Source organism: Lactuca virosa, chromosome 1, assembly GCF_052849685.1.
Source record: "Lactuca virosa cultivar CGN04683 chromosome 1, Lactuca_virosa_CGN04683_v6, whole genome shotgun sequence".
Taxonomy (NCBI): domain Eukaryota; kingdom Viridiplantae; phylum Streptophyta; class Magnoliopsida; order Asterales; family Asteraceae; genus Lactuca; species Lactuca virosa.
Window position 1 is genome coordinate 69,765,732 of NC_136426.1, and position 17,779 is coordinate 69,783,510.

The window sequence follows — 17,779 nt, forward strand, 5'->3', positions numbered from 1 at the left end:
ATGGTGTAACCCTAATAGCCACCATATAAAAGAATCCCATGGCTCAAGAAATGGTGCACTAATGTGTGAATATGAGGGCTAGACGATTTCAAGGAGTGTTCCATTTCTCTCAAGTCATTCCATGTGCATTTGGTGTTGTGTGAACCATTTGAGGTGTCACACTTGGGGCACTAGGCACTCAAGCTTCATGGAGACAAGCTACATCAAACAAAGGTATGTATTCTATCCATTTGATTACCCAAGTATCAAGTATTGTATGCTAGATAGGGTAATACCTTGGAAAGTTCATAATTGCATGTATAATAGAGAAAACATAGATCCAAGGTATATAGGGTTGCATGTACACTTAGGAGTGTTAGAATGCGCAAAACCCATCAGTTTGGGCTTAGGGTGAGGCCCATTAGAGGGATTGGGTCCAATTTAGCAAATTGGGCCATTAGTGGGCCACTAGTGGGCTTGGGAAACCTACCTAGTGTTGGGCCTTTATATGTTATGGTTTGGGCCTTAATTATGGACCAAGTTGGACTAGGGGGTAAAATGGTCATTTTACCCAAAGGAGGATTATTGTTTTGGACTAAGTGATATTTTGGTATTGATAGCTCGGAGAGCCTAAGGAGTAGCAGTTCGGGGAATTGCCAAATAACAGCCGGAGGAGTATCAGCAGGGTTTCAGCAGTGCGAGGTGAGTCTCCTCACTGTGTGCATGGGTCTACGGCCACAATGCCGACCCATTTAGTTTATGTATGGTAGGAAGACCCGGGGGTTAGCCCTAGGAATTGTATGATAGTATGTTTCCGGGTATGATTATTATGGTGATTAAATAATAAAGATTTATTTATAATCAATGGGTATGATACCATAGTCAATTAATTTATTATTGTGTTTCACTTTGCATGTTTTACTTCCCCGGGTAATTTTAATATTATTCAAAATTATGTAGTTGTTTATACTTTTGGAAGTAGGTAGTGAATTAAAACTGTCGTGAATTGATTATAGATTGTCAGTTAACGTTAAGACATTGCATCTGGAATTGCTACAATATTCATGAGTACTTTGAAAATAGAGATTTTAAGTATTGGATAAACTCACGCTTAGAGATTACTTCATGGATTCAATCACAAGTAATTCTAAGACGATAATATATTCTATTCTTAAAGCGGAGATATATAGTTCATAGTTTATAGATCAGTTGTGCATTGGTTTGCTTAAACGCATCTCGTAACTGGATGTTATAAAGAGTTATTCCATGTGTGATTCGATATATAAATTGTATGACTATATAGTCAAAGTAATTCGTTCCTTTTGCCCTAACAGGAAAAACGATATATGTGGACCCCTCTCTGATTTGAGTTGATCTATAATAACCAGGTCTTGTCCAGACTGAATTGATGTGTTCAGTTTTGTAGTCTGAAAATTGATCACAAATCGGGAAATCGAGAAACAAAACAAATGAGCATGAGTTTGATCATTTAATCCATGACTCTATTCATATGATATCTTGTAGATCGAAGGAATAGTTGATCACTTATCTTAGGGCCAACGTTTGATTTGAATCAGAGTTCGACAATGGCTTCAGAAAACACTATTTTTTGTTTAGTTCAAGGTCTATACTTGCAATTGTAGTTACAGACTTATCCAAGTGATAGACTGTTGGATTAAGGTGTCTAAGCTATTAACTAAATTAGTTATTTTTGTAATTAGAAACAAAATCCTTTTTGGGTTGTCCTCATAACTAGAACTTGGTTAGAATGACATTTGTAGAGAGAATATAATTTATTAGATTATTATATGATTAATAAACTAATTGGAAATTACGGAAAATGATTTGTTAATATATATTATGTGGTTAATATATATTAATTGGTAATAGAAAATTTATATGTTAATTTATTATGTGATTTATAAATTAATATGAGATCAATTGTTAAAATAATTGATTTGTTAATTGATATGATTAGTAAATTAATGTAAAATCAGTTAGACTTGATTAATTATTAATTAGAATTAATCTGAAATTAATTCAGAATTAATTAAAGGTGCAATGAGTGAATTGTAATTGTTCAATAGTTGAACAAAAGAGACAATTCTAGAACCGTCCAAAGGAAGGCGGTTTTGGGAGCGTCCTTGGAGTTTCTAGAAGCCTCTTGGATGCATATAAGGAAATGATTTGGAATGAGATTAAATTCATCTAAATCTTGTTTTGTCTCTAAGTTACCTAAACTATAAATAGGATCCCTTGGGTTAGGATTTTCGTGATTATTCTTTCCTAGAAGTATATGAACAAAATTTTCTTCTCCTCCTCTCTCCTCAATTGTCTTCTAGTTCTAGAGTTTGAATGTGAGCCATTAGAGACATCTTTTTTCGGTGCTAACTTTCCAAGCTTTTCAAAGGAAAGATTGGAGTGATTTGTCTACTCTTGTACAAAGTAAAAAAAAAAATCTTTAATAGAATCACGACACATTAGTTTCGGATACTTCTTTGCAAATTACAACCGGCCAACCCCCAAAAAAATAGCATTCTTTCTATTCCCACTATTTCCAGTTAATTGTTCATCGCTTTTAGTTGGTTGTTAAAGTGTTACTTTGATTCAACACGAAATCCCAAAGTGATACACATATGAAACCTCACATTTCCTCCAAAACAAAAAGAATCAAATTTAAACTTGAATTCAAAGATATATGTCAAAACTAGACCATAAGGTTGCAATAAGAATGCATCCATATAGAGGTCAAAAGTAAGCCCATAATTAATAATTCGAGTAGATAGCTTTCATAAACTCAAAAGTTGAAGTGTTGAACTGTTATATGTTTCAACGTCGTAGTAGTATCTCGAACTTCAATAACTCAGTAAAAAATTTGACTCATTATTATAAACTTTCTAAGCTTGCATTAAATCCAACGGCCATGATTGCATCCATACCGAACTCATCTGTAAACATTGATTCATATTTCATAATATGTGTGTAGTAGGAGGAAGATGGAGCGGTCATTAAATGCTCTCCTCTTCACCAGTGGTGCAGTTTCTCCCTCATTTATTGCTCTCTTCTTCCTTTATCTCCTTCTTCACATTATTGATGCCATAATTCCTCTCTTAATACAACTCTATAGAATATAATTCTTGTAGCTCAACCATAAGTGACTCCTTTTTAATATTAATCATATATTTTACAGTTGTATATGCATAGAGTTGAGGTATTATATAAGGGTATGAGTGAGTGATGATTTGAATGTAAGAGGCAGGGTGTGTTTGCACTTTGCACACACAACAACACCAACCACAGTTTGCCACACAACTCAAATTCAGATTTGGAGGTGGTGCAGTGTCTCCTTCTCCAATGGCATTCATCATCAACTACAACAAGCTCTCTCTCTTTCTGTTTCTTGCCACCCTACTCACCCTCTCTCAAGGTTCTTGTTTTCCTCTCTCTCTCTCTCTCTCTCTCTCTCTCTATATATATATATATATATATATATATATATATATATATATATATATATATATATATATATATATATATATATATATATATATATATATATATATACTATCTTAATTCATTTCCTTTAATTATGCCTTGTTTTTAGCTCATTTAGTTTCCGGGTTTCTAGAGGAAAGTTTCAAGCTTTTGTTTACAACTCTAAATTTAAAGGGTATTAGTGACGGATGGTGTCGCATTTGTCCTTCAATTTTCTAGTAGAGTATGTGTGTTTTCTTGTTATGGGCTCATTCTATTTCTCGGTTTATGTAGTGAAGGCTTCAACTTTTTGGCACAAAAGGTCGAGCCTTGATCGGGGAAAAAGATTAATTTCTTTGGATATTAATTGCTGTTAAGTTGGAAAAATTTACGGTTTTTATTTCAACATACACGCACATATTGATATAAAACATTATTTAGATCCATATATATATATATATAGATATTAACATGTGGGTAGTTGTAGTTAAAATGGTAGAAACCCAAAAGCTTGAAACTTTCCTCTCTAGAAAGTATTTCAACTGTTCGATCTTTAATAGTTGAAGCCTTCACTACATAAACCGAGAAATAGAATGAGCCTTCACTACATTCCCGTAATACTGCTGATATGATAGTTTCATATAAAGTATTTCAACTGTTCGATCTTTGAATAGTCAAGATAAATAAAACAAATCCATTGCATTTCTTGATTTGTTTTCAAAGATTCAAGCTTTTGGAACAAAAAAAAATATCATTTTATCGCATTTTATCTATGGGTTTGTCCAAAAATGCAATCTTTTTTCGTACACAACCACTGTTACAAATCACAATTTCTTAATCTTTTCGCACATTTTTATGTCATATTATTTCGGATATATGTTTGTCCAAAAATGTAACTTTTTGTGACAAAAGTTGGCATATCCGAAAAATATGCATATATAGTCAATGGCAAAATAGTAATCTTCCTTTCTGATCAAATCCAGGTGATAAGATACCCTGGCAAACCAAGTACCCCTTCATCCGACCATCGAGTTCATTCTCATCATCATCATCACCATCACCACCGTCGTCATCGGCAAAGTCAATCCCATCCAACGGCGGAGGAAAAAAGGAGGAGTATGACTACATTGTTGTCGGAGGTGGCTCTGCAGGGTGTCCATTAGCAGCCACATTGTCTCAAAACTATCGGGTGCTCTTACTTGAAAGGGGTGGTGTCCCTTTTGCGAATAGGAATGTCTCATTTTTGTCAAATTTCCATCTTACCCTTGCCGACACTTCTGATTCTTCTGCTTCACAATACTTTGTGTCAAATGATGGAGTCTTCAATGCAAGAGCTAGGGTTTTGGGTGGTGGTACTTCCATCAACGCAGGATTTTACACCCGAGCAAGCACAAGGTACAACTCTCTTAATCAAGCTTCCTTTTTTTAAACAAGCTCTTAAACAATTAAAGAACTAAAGAAGCATTCAAAATTGTTCAATCTTGAAAACAAAGTTTTTTTTTTTTTTCGAATCATCTAAGATGTGTATTGAGAAAAATTGACAGAATGACAGGCCGGAGGTTGGGTGATGAGTTAATATAATATTAATACGTTTTTTATTTTATAAATAATTGATGCATTTAATATGATTACAAACATTATATTATTAAGAACATTATATTATTAAGGCTGTTTATTTATCGACTTTAATTTGGGGTGCTAGTTTATTTATCGACTTTTTTTTGTTATTTTTAGCAACTCAAAAAATAACTTAGCCTGATTTTTAGAAACCTATTTAGACTAATTTTTCAAACAAAAAACTAAATTTTTAAATATATCTTTAATTAACTATAAAAACATATTTTTTTTAAATATTTTTTAAGTCCTTTTATATATAAAGCTAGTTTATCAAATATTATTTTTTTCTAATATTATTTTTATCAGTTAACTTATAAACCAACAACCAAAATAATACTAGTATTTCAAATATATTTTAAATAATAAGACAATTCTTTTTGAAAGATTTTCAATGTAGGAGTTTAATTTCTCTTTTCAATTATGTGTAAGTCATTTAATCGGTCAATAATAAAATATGATTCAAATGTAGGTAGTTTCTATTTAAATTCCATGATACGTGTTTTGAAAGTAGTGGTGGTTCTGTGCATTAATAACAAGCATCCATGTCCATCCATCATCATGTACGCTTAAAGTTTACTTTTTATTGTTTACTTTTTAGTAACACGTACGAATTTTATCACCTACTCACTTATTTCACCATATCGATGCATTTTTTTTTGTAACATTTCACCTACTCACTAATTTCTTTTTTTTTTTTTTTGCTTTTCCTGCCTTTGCCAAACGCTGTTTCAGGAAAAAAAAAATACATATGACTTTTACCAAACGTATTAAAAGCTTTATTTATATTTTGAGAAATTAAATTGTCTTTTGTGCCTATAAATATTTATATCTACTAATATTATGACACGTGTCATCATTCCACCATTCAATTTAATTTAATTTTATATATTCCTAATATACTTTTAATGAGATAGGTAAATAAATATGGAATAGTGACACATGTTATAATTTTAATGGGTATGAATATTTGTAGGCATAAAAGATAGGAAACAATTTAATTTCTTTTTTATTTTTCAGAATTTACTTTCTAGCAACAATTATAATATTATATCATTCATTTACCACTACTTTCAAAATTTATATATAGTTTTTCATCACCACTTTAATTTCAAATTAATCTAATTTTGGTTACCAATCTTACAAAATATGTTAATGTCATGGACTCATGGTCATTAAAATTTTACTGATTTAGGTATGCATAACTTGATAAGAGATCGAATTTATTGTATAAGAGAAAATAGTAATAAAGTAAAATATAGTAATAAAGAAAAAGTTAAAATGTTATTGCCTAAAAAATACTTTCTATGTACAATCTTTTTTACGGTATCTTTTGATCGATTCATATATTAAATACATCATCATTATCAATACTATCACAATCATCATCGTCAAGGGACACAATACATGCACAAGTCATGGACACCAGGTATTGGAATTATTAATGTGATAATGTTCATCATAAAAATCTTTATTTTAAGCCTTTAAATGCTTAAATAAAAAGAACATGGGAATGTTTATTTATATTATTGTATATACATTCTATATTTTTTGTGGGGAAAAAGTTACAAAGAAAACATCAATTTTTTTTTATCTATACTTTCTAAGGGAGGAGTGGGCATATATACTATTATAACAATTAGTTGTTTTGACATATCTTTTTTGCATATTTGCACGTTGAGTATATTTAAAGAAAATCTTATATATATATATATATATATATATATATATATATATATATATATATATATATATATATATATATATATATATATATATATATATTTCTGTGAATTGTGGAGAGGGAAATGTATAGAATCTTTATATTTGATGTAGTGCGCTAGTGTGATTCATGGAAATATTATCTAAACAAATAGGTGTAAATGTCTTATTTATTTGTTTTGTTATCATTACCCATTTCGTTCTAACAACAATCATTATATTATAAACATTTGGAAAAACAATGGTCCCATTTATCTCTTTCATTATCGATTGGTTACGGTCATTGAATTCATTTTATACTGAATTTAGTTATAGATGTTGCGTTTATATAAAACAATCGAAAATCTAAAAGAAAAGAAGCAAAATTTCAATTTAAAAAATAAATGCTATGTGAATGTGAGGTCCCTCCTCCTGTCCTCCACCCGTCAATATTTATTATGAGGAGCGGGTAGTGGGTAGGTGATCAATGATGAATCATCAAAAGACAAAATATAACATTAAAAGTGACATGTGACACATGGATTATACATTTATTTCGGACCCATTTGTACCAATTCACTTCAATGTTACTGAGCAAATCATTTCCTCATTTCCTATCTTACCCCTCTTGTTTTCAAAATCCATCAAACCTATCAGATTTTTATTTCCAATTTCATAAAAGTTGTTAACATATAACTTAAAATAACAGTTACAAAATCAGCTCTTGTGTTTCATTTTTCAAAACGGATGATTGTATGATCAAAAAATAAAAACAATTAGGAAAATTAAACTTCCCTTTTTTTATACTTTGTAATCATTTTTTTCTTTGTAGTTATGTTAAGAGCGTAGGATGGGATGCAAAATTGGTGAATGAATCATACCCATGGGTCGAGAAGCAAATTGTTCACGAACCCGTTTTCGAACCATGGCAAAGAGCAGTTCGCGATGGACTTTTGGATGTCGGTGTTTCACCCAATAATGGGTTCACATATGACCATTTGTATGGTACAAAGGTTGGTGGGACCATTTTTGATAAATATGGTCGTCGACACACTGCTGCTGAGTTACTATCTTCTGCAAACCCTCAAAACCTCGACGTGTTAATTCATGCACGAGTTCAAAAAGTAACATTCGACACAAATGGTATACACATTACACAAATGAAACTAAAAATTTTATATATGTTAAACTTTTTTTATAGCAAGTAATGCATGTTTATTTACATCTTTTGTTTGTCAAATGTAGGGAAGAAACCAAGGGCGATTGGGGTGGTTTTTAAAGACGAAAATGGGGACTTACATGAAGCATTTATTTCTAGGAAGCGTGGAAGTGAGGTTATTGTTACAAGTGGAGCGATTGGGAGTCCTCAACTGTTATTGCTTAGTGGGATAGGGCCAAAAGATGATCTTGAGAAACTAAACATTTCGGTAGTGCATGACAACGAATTTGTTGGGAAAAACATGTCGGATAATCCCATGAACGCCATTTATGTTCCTTTTAATAGACCTGTCAAACAGTCACTGATTGAAACAGTTGGGATTACAAAAATGGGTGTGTTTATTGAAGCCAGTAGTGGTTATGGTCAATCTTCGGATAGCATCCATTGTCATCATGGTATCACTTCAGCTGAGGTACGTTAGTGTTACAAAATTTTGTATCAATAGATAGTGATAAAATTTGCGACTTTGTTGTAGGTTGATAATATTATGTGTTGTTTGTGACAGATTGGACAGCTTTCAACCATTCCTCCGAAGAAAAGAACAAAAGAAGCGATTGAATTGTACAAAAGAAACAAAAAGGATATCCCACATGAAGCATTTCATGGAGGTTTCATCTTAGAAAAGATTGGTTACCCAAAGTCAAAGGGGGAGCTGAAATTGATCAACACCAATGTCGACAACAACCCATCTGTCGTATTTAACTACTTTAGCCACCCTGACGACTTAAGGAGTTGTGTTAATGGAGTCCGGATGATGGAGAAACTCGTGAGATCGAAACCTTTCCTTAACTTCACTCAGTGTGACAATGAAACTGTCAACAAACTGCTTAATATGAGTGTCACTGCCAATGTCAACTTGATACCTAGACACACGAATGATACAGAGTCACTCGAGCAATTTTGTAAAGACACAGTGATCACCATATGGCACTATCATGGTGGGTGCCACGTTGGCAAGGTGGTGAACAATGATTATGAGGTTATGGGTGTGCATAGGCTTCGAGTCATCGATGGGTCCACTTTTGAGCAATCCCCTGGCACCAATCCTCAAGCGACTGTTATGATGATTGGGAGGTACTATAACGCATTTATTTTTTGAGATTGTTATTGTTTGATTTAAATTGTTGTATATTATGTATACAAAAATGTGTACTAACCAATGGGTATTGTGCAATGTAGGTACATGGGAGTGAAGATTTTAAGAGAAAGGTTACGAAAAGAAGGATCGTGAAAATAAATTAATGCAATGTGGAATGGTGATCGTGATGCTGATGTTATTTTAATTTTGTGAAAATTAATTAAAATAGAAATTCTTTGCAAGGATTAGGCATCAAACATTTAGTTTGATGGTATTTGAATCGGTCTTTTAGATATTATATCTTTAAGATAACGACTTCAAATCCCCTACTTGCATTCTTTGTGAGAGATGTAGAATATATATTAACTCTGAGACTTTTAATTCTCCCCTCCTATTGTATTCTAAGTGCTTTTGATATTTAAGCTGGGTACCAAGTTTGTATTCTAAGTACTTTTTGACATTTTAGTTGTGTTCTTGTTGAAATTTTGATGCTTGAATACAATGTTAGAGAGACAACATCAAATGCTTCAAGCTCCAAATCCATGAAACATGAAGCCATGCATGTAACTTCATTATAGCTCGATTTGTTTTCTAATCATGAGGAATATGAATTTTGTTGATCATAAGTGTATTAGTTTGGATTCTAATGATTGGTTAGTGTTTGACAACACCATATAGTCACCATTTGCTAACAGATGGTTGAATCTCACCTCCAAGTGTAGATTTAGGGTAATTCAAGCTCTAACTTCATGAACAAGTTGTACTATAGCATGAATGATTTGTACCTTGTGTTCCAAACATTATGGTGATCATATTTCATAGATTAGACGGTAAATTATTTCTTGCATCTCAATCTGAAAGTCAAAATGATGACCTAGAATGAACTAGAGTTTGATCCTTAGAATTGGACATTCCAAAGAGGATGATTGTGGATTGAGTTCAAACGACCATTACGAAACGATTTGACCCCTTATTTAACTTCATTAATCTAGTTGAACTATGGTTTTTGTCTTACAATTTATGAGACCATGAATCCAAAATGATTCTATGGAGAATAGTTGGAAATTGTATGTATGTGAACTATGGAATGGGAATGGATGATTCCATTGCTAGAAATAAAGGATTACACTCACTTGGAATGAAGTTCAAGAAATCATTGTGTGTCCTAATAAGTCATATATTATCTTTTAAAAGGAAGTTAGATTGCCCATTTTGGTCTTTGGTGGACATCGTTGCATTTGATGTCTATGAACCCCTTTTGATGAAGTTTTATGTCTAAACTGAAAAGGTTAGCTTAATCCACAATCCAAGAATGTTAGGGATGTTAAAAGAGTGTTAATCCATGTGTAATGGAGTTGTTAAAATATATTAATCATTGAAAATGGTTTAAAAAGGGGTTTGGGATGTTTGGGTGCAAGATGATCCAAGTACATTGTCTAAAAAGAAAAAGAAAAAAATGCCCAACTCACGTGGTTCGCGTGAGATCCACATGAGCCGAGTATGCTTTCACAAGGTTATGGATATCCCATACGCCTCAAAAGTCATGAATATTTTTATCTATTAATTTCTCATTTTAACAACATACTTTGGCAATATGCATATTCAAGCAATTTATCAACCTTATAGACTATACTTTATCTCTTAGAAATACTTCTTATACCATTTTAGGTTACTTTAACATTGTCGAATACCACAATTTATTTCATCAAGATTTTCACCTTCCATCGTTATTATTTTCATTTTCCTAATATAACATCATACTTTCCTCGCACTATTTTGTATAGGTGTTCAAGTTTACCTCTCACCATCATTATAATTATCATCATTTCAGTATTATTATCTTGTTTAGAAGTTTAACTTCCATTTACACATTCCTCCAATTTTGACATCTTTCCTTGTCCTCATTACCTAATTATGGCAATGTACATATCTAAGATTTCCTCGTTCTTGTGCATAACAATTGCACATAGATCTCATCTTTATCAAGATACATTCAAGACCACAAGCTTTTTTTTTTTTTTTTTTGATAGATTTCCCCATATTTGACCAGAATTGACCAGAATAGATCGGGCTTCAACGTCTTCCACTTAAACCCTACTTTCTTAAAACCCCCGTGGTTAGGACTCATTTTACAGTGATTGTAGACTCATTCGGTTCGCTTTGTTTTTGGCTTCAACATCCCCACCACTCTGTTTTCGGCTTTTCACCAGCCATGTATCGGTTCGCTGCAGCATTAACTTCCTCGATCAAGTATTCATCTTTCTTTCGATTCATTTCTTGACTTATAATTCATAGCTTAATTGATAATCAAAAAGAGCTGATTATTTTATTATTATTTGTATGTAGGTCATCCACATCAAGGAAGCTGGTAAGAATCCCGTTCAGTTTTTTCTCCGTTTTGTTAGGTTTTCGAACTAGGGCAAATCTATGGCGAGGTTTAATGTTTGGTTGTTGTTGTTGTTGCTTCACTCTGTTCGTTATTTTAATTCATTGAAGCTGTCGATCGTGATTCTGTTGAACTAATTGACATGGATAATTGGAAATGTTGGAAGGTACATGGTAGAGTCATTTGGAGCAGAAACTATGTTGCAAAGGATATCGAGTTTGGATCTAGGGCTCGTGCTGCCATGTTGCTTGGTGTAAACCAGCTTGCTGATGCTGTAAAGGTCACAATGGGACCAAAGGTAGCTTTCTTCAGCCTCCATATTCTTTTCGCCAATAAAATCGTTTTTACACTCTTGTGTTGCAATCAGGGGCGTAATGTGATCATTGAGCAAAGCCATGGAAGTCCTAAAGTCACAAAAGATGGTGTCACAGTAGCCAAAAGCATCAACTTTGAGGAAAAGGCTAAAAACGTTGGTGCTAATCTAGTAAAGCAGGTTGCAAGTGCAACTAATTCTGCTGCTGGGGATGGTAAAACAAAGTCAACATATGTGTATCCATTTAAATTATTAAACCTTTATGTTAAAGGCCAAATTCTCATTTTATAAAATACAATGTCATTACAGGTACAACTTGTGCTACTGTTCTGACACAAGCAATATTCACTGAAGGCTGCAAGTCTGTAGCTGCAGGTGTAAATGTTATGGATTTGAGAAGTGGTATTAATATGGCTGTTGATGCTGTTATAGCTGATTTAAAAAGTCGAGCAGTAATGATAAGTACACCAGAAGAAATTACACAGGTTTTATATTTTTCTTTAAATACTTCATGCTTAAAAAGCAATTGACAACTGAGTTTTTGTTGAAATTGAATTAGGTGGCCACTATATCTGCCAATGGAGAGCGTGAGATTGGTGAACTTATAGCAAGAGCCATGGAGAAAGTTGGAAAAGAAGGAGTCATTACAGTTGCTGTAAGATAAAATTTTATTTAATCATATAAATATAATTGATTTTTTTTTTTTGACATTTAATTCTTCAATAATCTTGCAGGATGGTAATACTTTGTATAATGAACTAGAAGTTGTTGAAGGGATGAAGTTAGGCCGGGGTTACATCTCTCCTTATTTTGTTACAAACACTATGACACAAAAATGTGTATGTATAAGCTATCAATTATATACATGAAGAACGTGTTTAATCAAATTTAATGATTTGTCTCAAAAATCATCAATTAGTGACATGTCTGTTTTTGCATGTAGGCAGGAATTAGAACATCCATTGATCTTTATTCATGACAAAAAGGTTTCTGACGTGAACTCACTTGTCAGAATCTTGGAGCTCGCTTTAGGGGTAAAAAAGTCTTTTCTACCTCTGTGGATCAGTGACACATTGGATTAAGCTCCCCGTCTTTTAACCACTTGTTAACTTTATTATCTTTCCAATTAAATTATTTGAACAGAAAAACAGACCCCTGTTAATTGTGGCTGAAGATTTGGAAAGTGATCTGTTGGCAATGCTGATTATTAACAAGCGACAAGCTGGACTTAAGGTGAGTGTCATATTAAATACCATTAATACCCTTACATATTATTTCCATGATGAATTCAAGTGAAACGATTTTTATTTTTTACACATAGGTGTGTGCAATTAAAGCTCCTGGCTTTGGAGATAACCGAAGAGCTAATCTAGAAGATTTAGCAGTACTTACAGGAGGAGAGGTGAGAGAAGCATCTAACTTCTTTAAATCATTCATAACCATTGATCTTTATGCACTCACAAGGGTAATATCGTAAATATTCAGGTTATCAGCGAGGAACGTGGGTTGACCCTTAATGATGTGCAGCTTGACAAACTTGGCACAGCTAAAAAGGTTTGTGCTGATTTTTTTTTGTTGAAAAAAAAAACTCACAACACTAAACCTTGTATTTAGGATTTAATTTTTGTGTGTGTACTAGATTATTGTTTCTCTTGATGATACAATCATTCTACATGGTGGTGGTGATAAGAAGCAAATTGAAGAAAGATGTGAGGAATTAAGGTCAACCATTGAGAACAGTTCTGCCATGTTTGACAAAGAGAAAGCACAAGAGAGATTATCAAAGTTGTCAGGAGGTGTTGCAGTCTTTAAGGTATATTTTAAACCATTTGGTTCTTTTTTTTTTTTTTTTAAATTTTATCCATTAAAAATAAAATATAATCCAGGTTGGAGGGGCTAGTGAGGCGGAAGTTGGAGAAAGAAAAGATAGGGTTACTGATGCTCTTAACGCCACAAGGGCAGCTGTAGAAGAAGGAATAGTTCCAGGTAAGTTCTTTTTGTATCTCATATAGTATTATTTTTTTATAAAAAATATGAGATACAAAAACCCTTGAAATTGAATATATATATAATGCAAATCATAGGTGGTGGAGTTGCCCTTTTACATGCTACTAGGGTTCTTAAAACCCTTCAAACTGCAAACCCGGATCAAAAAAGAGGAGTGGAAATTGTCGAAAACGCCCTTAAGGTTTGCTTTCCAGTATCCAGTTTCCAGACTGTTTTTTATACTTTTTGAGTTTTATCTTATGTTTATTGATTTTGGGCATCTAGGCACCTACATGCACAATAGTCTCAAATGCTGGTGGTGATGGGGCCATGGTTATTGGCAAGCTTTTGGAGCAGAATGATCTTCAGTTTGGATTTGATGCTGCTCAAGGTAAATAAAAAAATATGACTTTATGCATAAATCTGTGTTGTTTATTGATCAATAAAAAAAGATTTATTATAAGTTGTAAAATTGCTTCTTGTGTTTAATCAGGGAAATATGTTGATATGGTGAAGGCTGGAATTATAGATCCTCTAAAAGTTGTGAGAACAGCCTTAGTAGATGCTGCCAGGTAAAATTATTATTTCATTTAATGAGTGTTTTCTAACCTGTTATCAGTAAATTTAATTAGAAAAAATTACCATTTTGGTCCCTGAAATAGTATAGCTGGTTTTTTCAGTTTTGGTCCTTTGAGGTTTCTATAATGTTTTTGGTCCCTGTACCAAGTGAAAATGATTATATTTGGGACCTAAATTGTAAAAATGAGATATACTCGGGGACCAAAAATGTAATCTGGTCATAGTTTTAGCCCAAATTGATATGTTGTGGTTGTGGAAATGGTGCATGCAGTGTATCGTTATTGTTAACAACCACAGAGGCAACTGTTGTGGATCGTCAAGGAGAGAAAAACCCACTTGCAAATCGTATGCCAAACATGGATGATATGGGAATGGGATTCTGATTTTTACATTTTGAGGGGCAATTAATGGGTTATATTGAAATTAAATGTACCAATTTTTGATGTTTTATCATTGAATATTTTTTTTTAATAATTTGACTTTTTACAACTGATACTAAATAGAGTCTTTGCAGAATCATGACTTGGCCTCTATATAATATTATCTAGTATTGTTACGAATTCATTATATAACCTTGGCCTCTATCTAATATTATCTGTATTGTTTCATTCTTAAAACCTTCTGTGATATCTTAATTTTCTCATTATTTAATCCATGTCAAAATCATATATGCACTCATGCATATATATATTTATATTTTCTCATAATCACTTTCAGAGCATACATGGAGATGCGTAAGTGATTACAAAAGGAAAGAAACAAGAAAATGTAGCTCAACTTAAAACTAACTTGAAACAAAATAAAGATTGTTTGATTACAACTGCCTTAAATAAATACTAGTATATAAATCCAAAATCGTCTATCTTAGAGTCTCCATCTTACCTCTTGAATCAAAATTCCGCCAGTTTTCCTTATTATGTAATTTTATATCCCTCTCTTCCAATTTTCATGCCTTATCAGTCTCTTCCTCTTCATTGCTGCTACATTTTGGTGAAAATCTCTGTTGCCTTACGAGATTTCTTTTGCTTTGCTTCGAATTTCCATACCCTTTTATGGCTGTTCCACTTGATTGCAGTTTCCAAATCTGCTTCTTTTTGCTTCAAGATTTTCAAATATGAATTTGGGAAGATTAATGTAATAAGATCCAGATCAACTTCCCCAATCCTTATTCATGTTTCTGTATCTATATATGCTAATGAGAAGAAGCAAGAACATGGGTCTCAAAAACACTATAAAATTCTTGTTTTGCTGAGTGTTTTCTGTTTGTTAGTAGCTGCTACAATTTGTGAGAGTAAACAAAGTAGCAGCACCCTTGAGATCATGATCTTCATTGTGTTGTTGGTAGGATACATTTACATTCTCTTCTTCTTTTGTGAAGAATGAAACATTCTCTTCTTTATTCAACGCTTTCTGATTTCCTTCATTGAAAAGAGTCTCCTCACTGTATCACAAGTCAGATTATTAATTATAACACTGATTTTTCAAAGGTAAACAGGTGTTATGGAGGAGAGATTACATACATACCTGGGTTCGTTAATCTCATCGAATTCAAATTTAAATTCATGTCTGTCTCCATCCGGAATCTCGTTGATCATAAGCGGTTTGAAATCCTCACATTCATCCACCTGCGGCTTCACCTCCAGGCAAATAGCGGAAGAATTCGGCGGCGAATTGTTCATGGTGGCCGCCCATGAATTTATCTCTTGGAGCTGCACAACGTTATCATCTGCGCAACCGTCATCCTGATCGTTCAAATTCTGTTGTCCCAAAATATACTGCTCTTGATCATGATTATTATTGTGAATTTGCACATTATGATCTTCGTGTTCTTGTTGTTGCGTTATTTGGCCCAGGTCGAGATCAAGTCCGTGATTGTGATGATGATTAACGTTTTCGGTATCCAGATCGTCGTATAACTGTGGATCATCTGGATTGCTAACGAGGTGAATGTCACAATCTACACCATCGATTAATATCTGATCATGATGATGATGGAGGTTTTGGTTTTGGTTTTGATTTTGCACGGCATGTGCTCGACAAATTGCCAGCTGATGCAGAACGATCTCGAGCTCGGCTCGAGAATATTCGATTTGGCGATGGAGTTCCCGGATGATCCGGTAACACCCCTCGACGGGGTCCTGCGCACGGACGTCCGATTGGTAAATAATCGTCCGCATAGCTTCGTCTTTTTGGGGAGGATCAAGATCACGAATCAGTTTCGTAATGTTGCTAACACCGAACAATTTATGAGCGTTTTGGAATTGTCGCTGGCGATCGTGCGGAAAATATGGTGCGAGAATGCAGTCCGGAGCGCACTTCCGTCGTTGGTAGCGGCAGGCAGCACACGCTTGGGTGGTGGAGTTTGAACGGGCGGTGGTGATGGTGGAAGAATTGGAACGGTTGGTGGTGGTTGTGGTGGTGGTCGGCGACGGAAGGAGTTGGTTGTGGTGGTGGTGGTGGTGGTTAATGATTTTGTTTTGATTGTGGTTATTGGTCATAATTGGGTGTTGATTTTAAAAAGTTTCTAGAAGAGACGCGGGTGCGGCTCCGGAGGAATTGGAGGTTCCGGACAAGGAGACAAATTTCTGATTGCAAAGAAAATGACGGCAGCAATTGGGGGTGGCGTGGGGGTTATTTTTGAAGAGAAGAGGTGGTGAGGCTAACGGTTTTATCGTGCCACGTGGATATTACGGTTGGTTAACACGTGACTTTTATTTTATTTTGTTTTCTACTTTTATTTTATTAAATACGTGTGTGGCTAAAACTATAAATAAAATACTTCCCCGAAAATAACGGTAACCTCTTTTACTCATTCCTTTGGTCAACTTCTTCATTTTTTAAATCATTAAATATAACTAATTTTAATGATTATTATACGCAAATAGATTTTAAAAAAAAAAGGTTTGTTGATGTATCGATTTTGCTTATAAGTTTTACCTTTTTTTGGCATGTAACGATTTTAATCGTTGTAACGTACAAGAGTATCTCAGTGCATGGAATATAACTCATTACAACAAGGCAAAAAATGTATATCAAGTCTGTGCGTTATCAAGAATAACAAACATTGAGTTTAGTGGAATTGAGTGACAGTGGAATGGAGTTGAGTGGGAATGGGAGTGGGATTGGGCTAGGCCAATCATTACTGGAACTCCCGCTATACATTGTCAACAGATACAAGAACTATTTTCCGTATGTCAATTTTCGAATTCTTATCATAAACGGGTTTGAAATTCTGGTTTAACCGATAACTTTTCTGTTGCGGAAGTTAGAAGAGGTATTGATGTTTTTATTCTTCCGGAAAGTAACATTTCTACAAGGTGGAACAAGTTCCTTCTAAATAAAGTAAATATATTCAATTGACGTCTTCTTCGATTAGAGAGACTTCCTACTAGGTTAAATTTGGATTTAAAAGGTTTGGATATTCCTACTATTGTTTGTGGCATTTGCAAT

At 33.7% G+C, this 17,779-nt stretch overlaps 3 protein-coding genes across 3 annotated transcripts; 2 read left to right on the forward strand and 1 right to left on the reverse strand.

Moving 5' to 3' along the window:
• The first annotated feature begins 3,047 nt into the window (after positions 1-3,047).
• LOC145144967 (protein HOTHEAD-like) lies at positions 3,048-9,512 on the forward strand. The gene is made up of 6 exons (XM_079074902.1): positions 3,048-3,406; positions 4,437-4,848; positions 7,601-7,911; positions 8,014-8,399; positions 8,493-9,061; positions 9,167-9,512. The coding sequence occupies exons 1-6, from the start codon at positions 3,334-3,336 to the stop codon at positions 9,216-9,218; spliced, it is 1,803 nt and encodes a 600-aa protein (XP_078931028.1). The 5' UTR covers positions 3,048-3,333; the 3' UTR covers positions 9,219-9,512.
• Positions 9,513-11,169: 1,657 nt separating this feature from the next.
• HSP60-3A (heat shock protein 60-3A) lies at positions 11,170-14,848 on the forward strand. The gene is made up of 17 exons (XM_079074904.1): positions 11,170-11,315; positions 11,412-11,433; positions 11,618-11,749; positions 11,819-11,978; positions 12,074-12,249; positions 12,324-12,419; positions 12,499-12,603; positions 12,712-12,798; positions 12,908-12,997; positions 13,086-13,166; positions 13,250-13,318; positions 13,404-13,577; positions 13,651-13,750; positions 13,849-13,952; positions 14,036-14,141; positions 14,244-14,322; positions 14,601-14,848. Exons 1-17 carry the CDS (start codon positions 11,278-11,280, stop codon positions 14,710-14,712), a joined length of 1,731 nt encoding a protein of 576 aa, XP_078931030.1. The 5' UTR covers positions 11,170-11,277; the 3' UTR covers positions 14,713-14,848.
• Positions 14,849-15,106: 258 nt separating this feature from the next.
• LOC145105038 (uncharacterized) lies at positions 15,107-16,926 on the reverse strand. The gene is made up of 2 exons (XM_079042177.1): positions 15,854-16,926; positions 15,107-15,770 (listed from the first exon to the last, which is right to left on the reverse strand). Exons 1-2 carry the CDS (start codon positions 16,825-16,827, stop codon positions 15,596-15,598), a joined length of 1,149 nt encoding a protein of 382 aa, XP_078898303.1. The 5' UTR covers positions 16,828-16,926; the 3' UTR covers positions 15,107-15,595.
• Between the last annotated feature and the right edge of the window lie 853 nt (positions 16,927-17,779).

Coding starts and splice junctions, on each gene's coding strand:
- HSP60-3A (XM_079074904.1), top strand. CDS start 11,278: ATGTATCGGTTCGCTGCAGCATTAACTTCCTCGATCAA. Junction 11,750..11,818: donor AGGTCACAATGGGACCAAAG/GTAGCTTTCTTC, acceptor TGTTGCAATCAG/GGGCGTAATGTGATCATTGA. Junction 13,167..13,249: donor CAGTACTTACAGGAGGAGAG/GTGAGAGAAGCA, acceptor GTAAATATTCAG/GTTATCAGCGAGGAACGTGG.
- LOC145144967 (XM_079074902.1), top strand. CDS start 3,334: ATGGCATTCATCATCAACTACAACAAGCTCTCTCTCTTTCTGTTTCTT. Junction 3,407..4,436: donor CCTACTCACCCTCTCTCAAG/GTTCTTGTTTTC, acceptor GATCAAATCCAG/GTGATAAGATACCCTGGCAA. Junction 9,062..9,166: donor ACTGTTATGATGATTGGGAG/GTACTATAACGC, acceptor TGTGCAATGTAG/GTACATGGGAGTGAAGATTT.
- LOC145105038 (XM_079042177.1), bottom strand. CDS start 16,827: ATGACCAATAACCACAATCAAAACAAAATCATTAACCACCACCACCAC. Junction 15,771..15,853: donor GATGAGATTAACGAACCCAG/GTATGTATGTAA, acceptor CTTGTGATACAG/TGAGGAGACTCTTTTCAATG.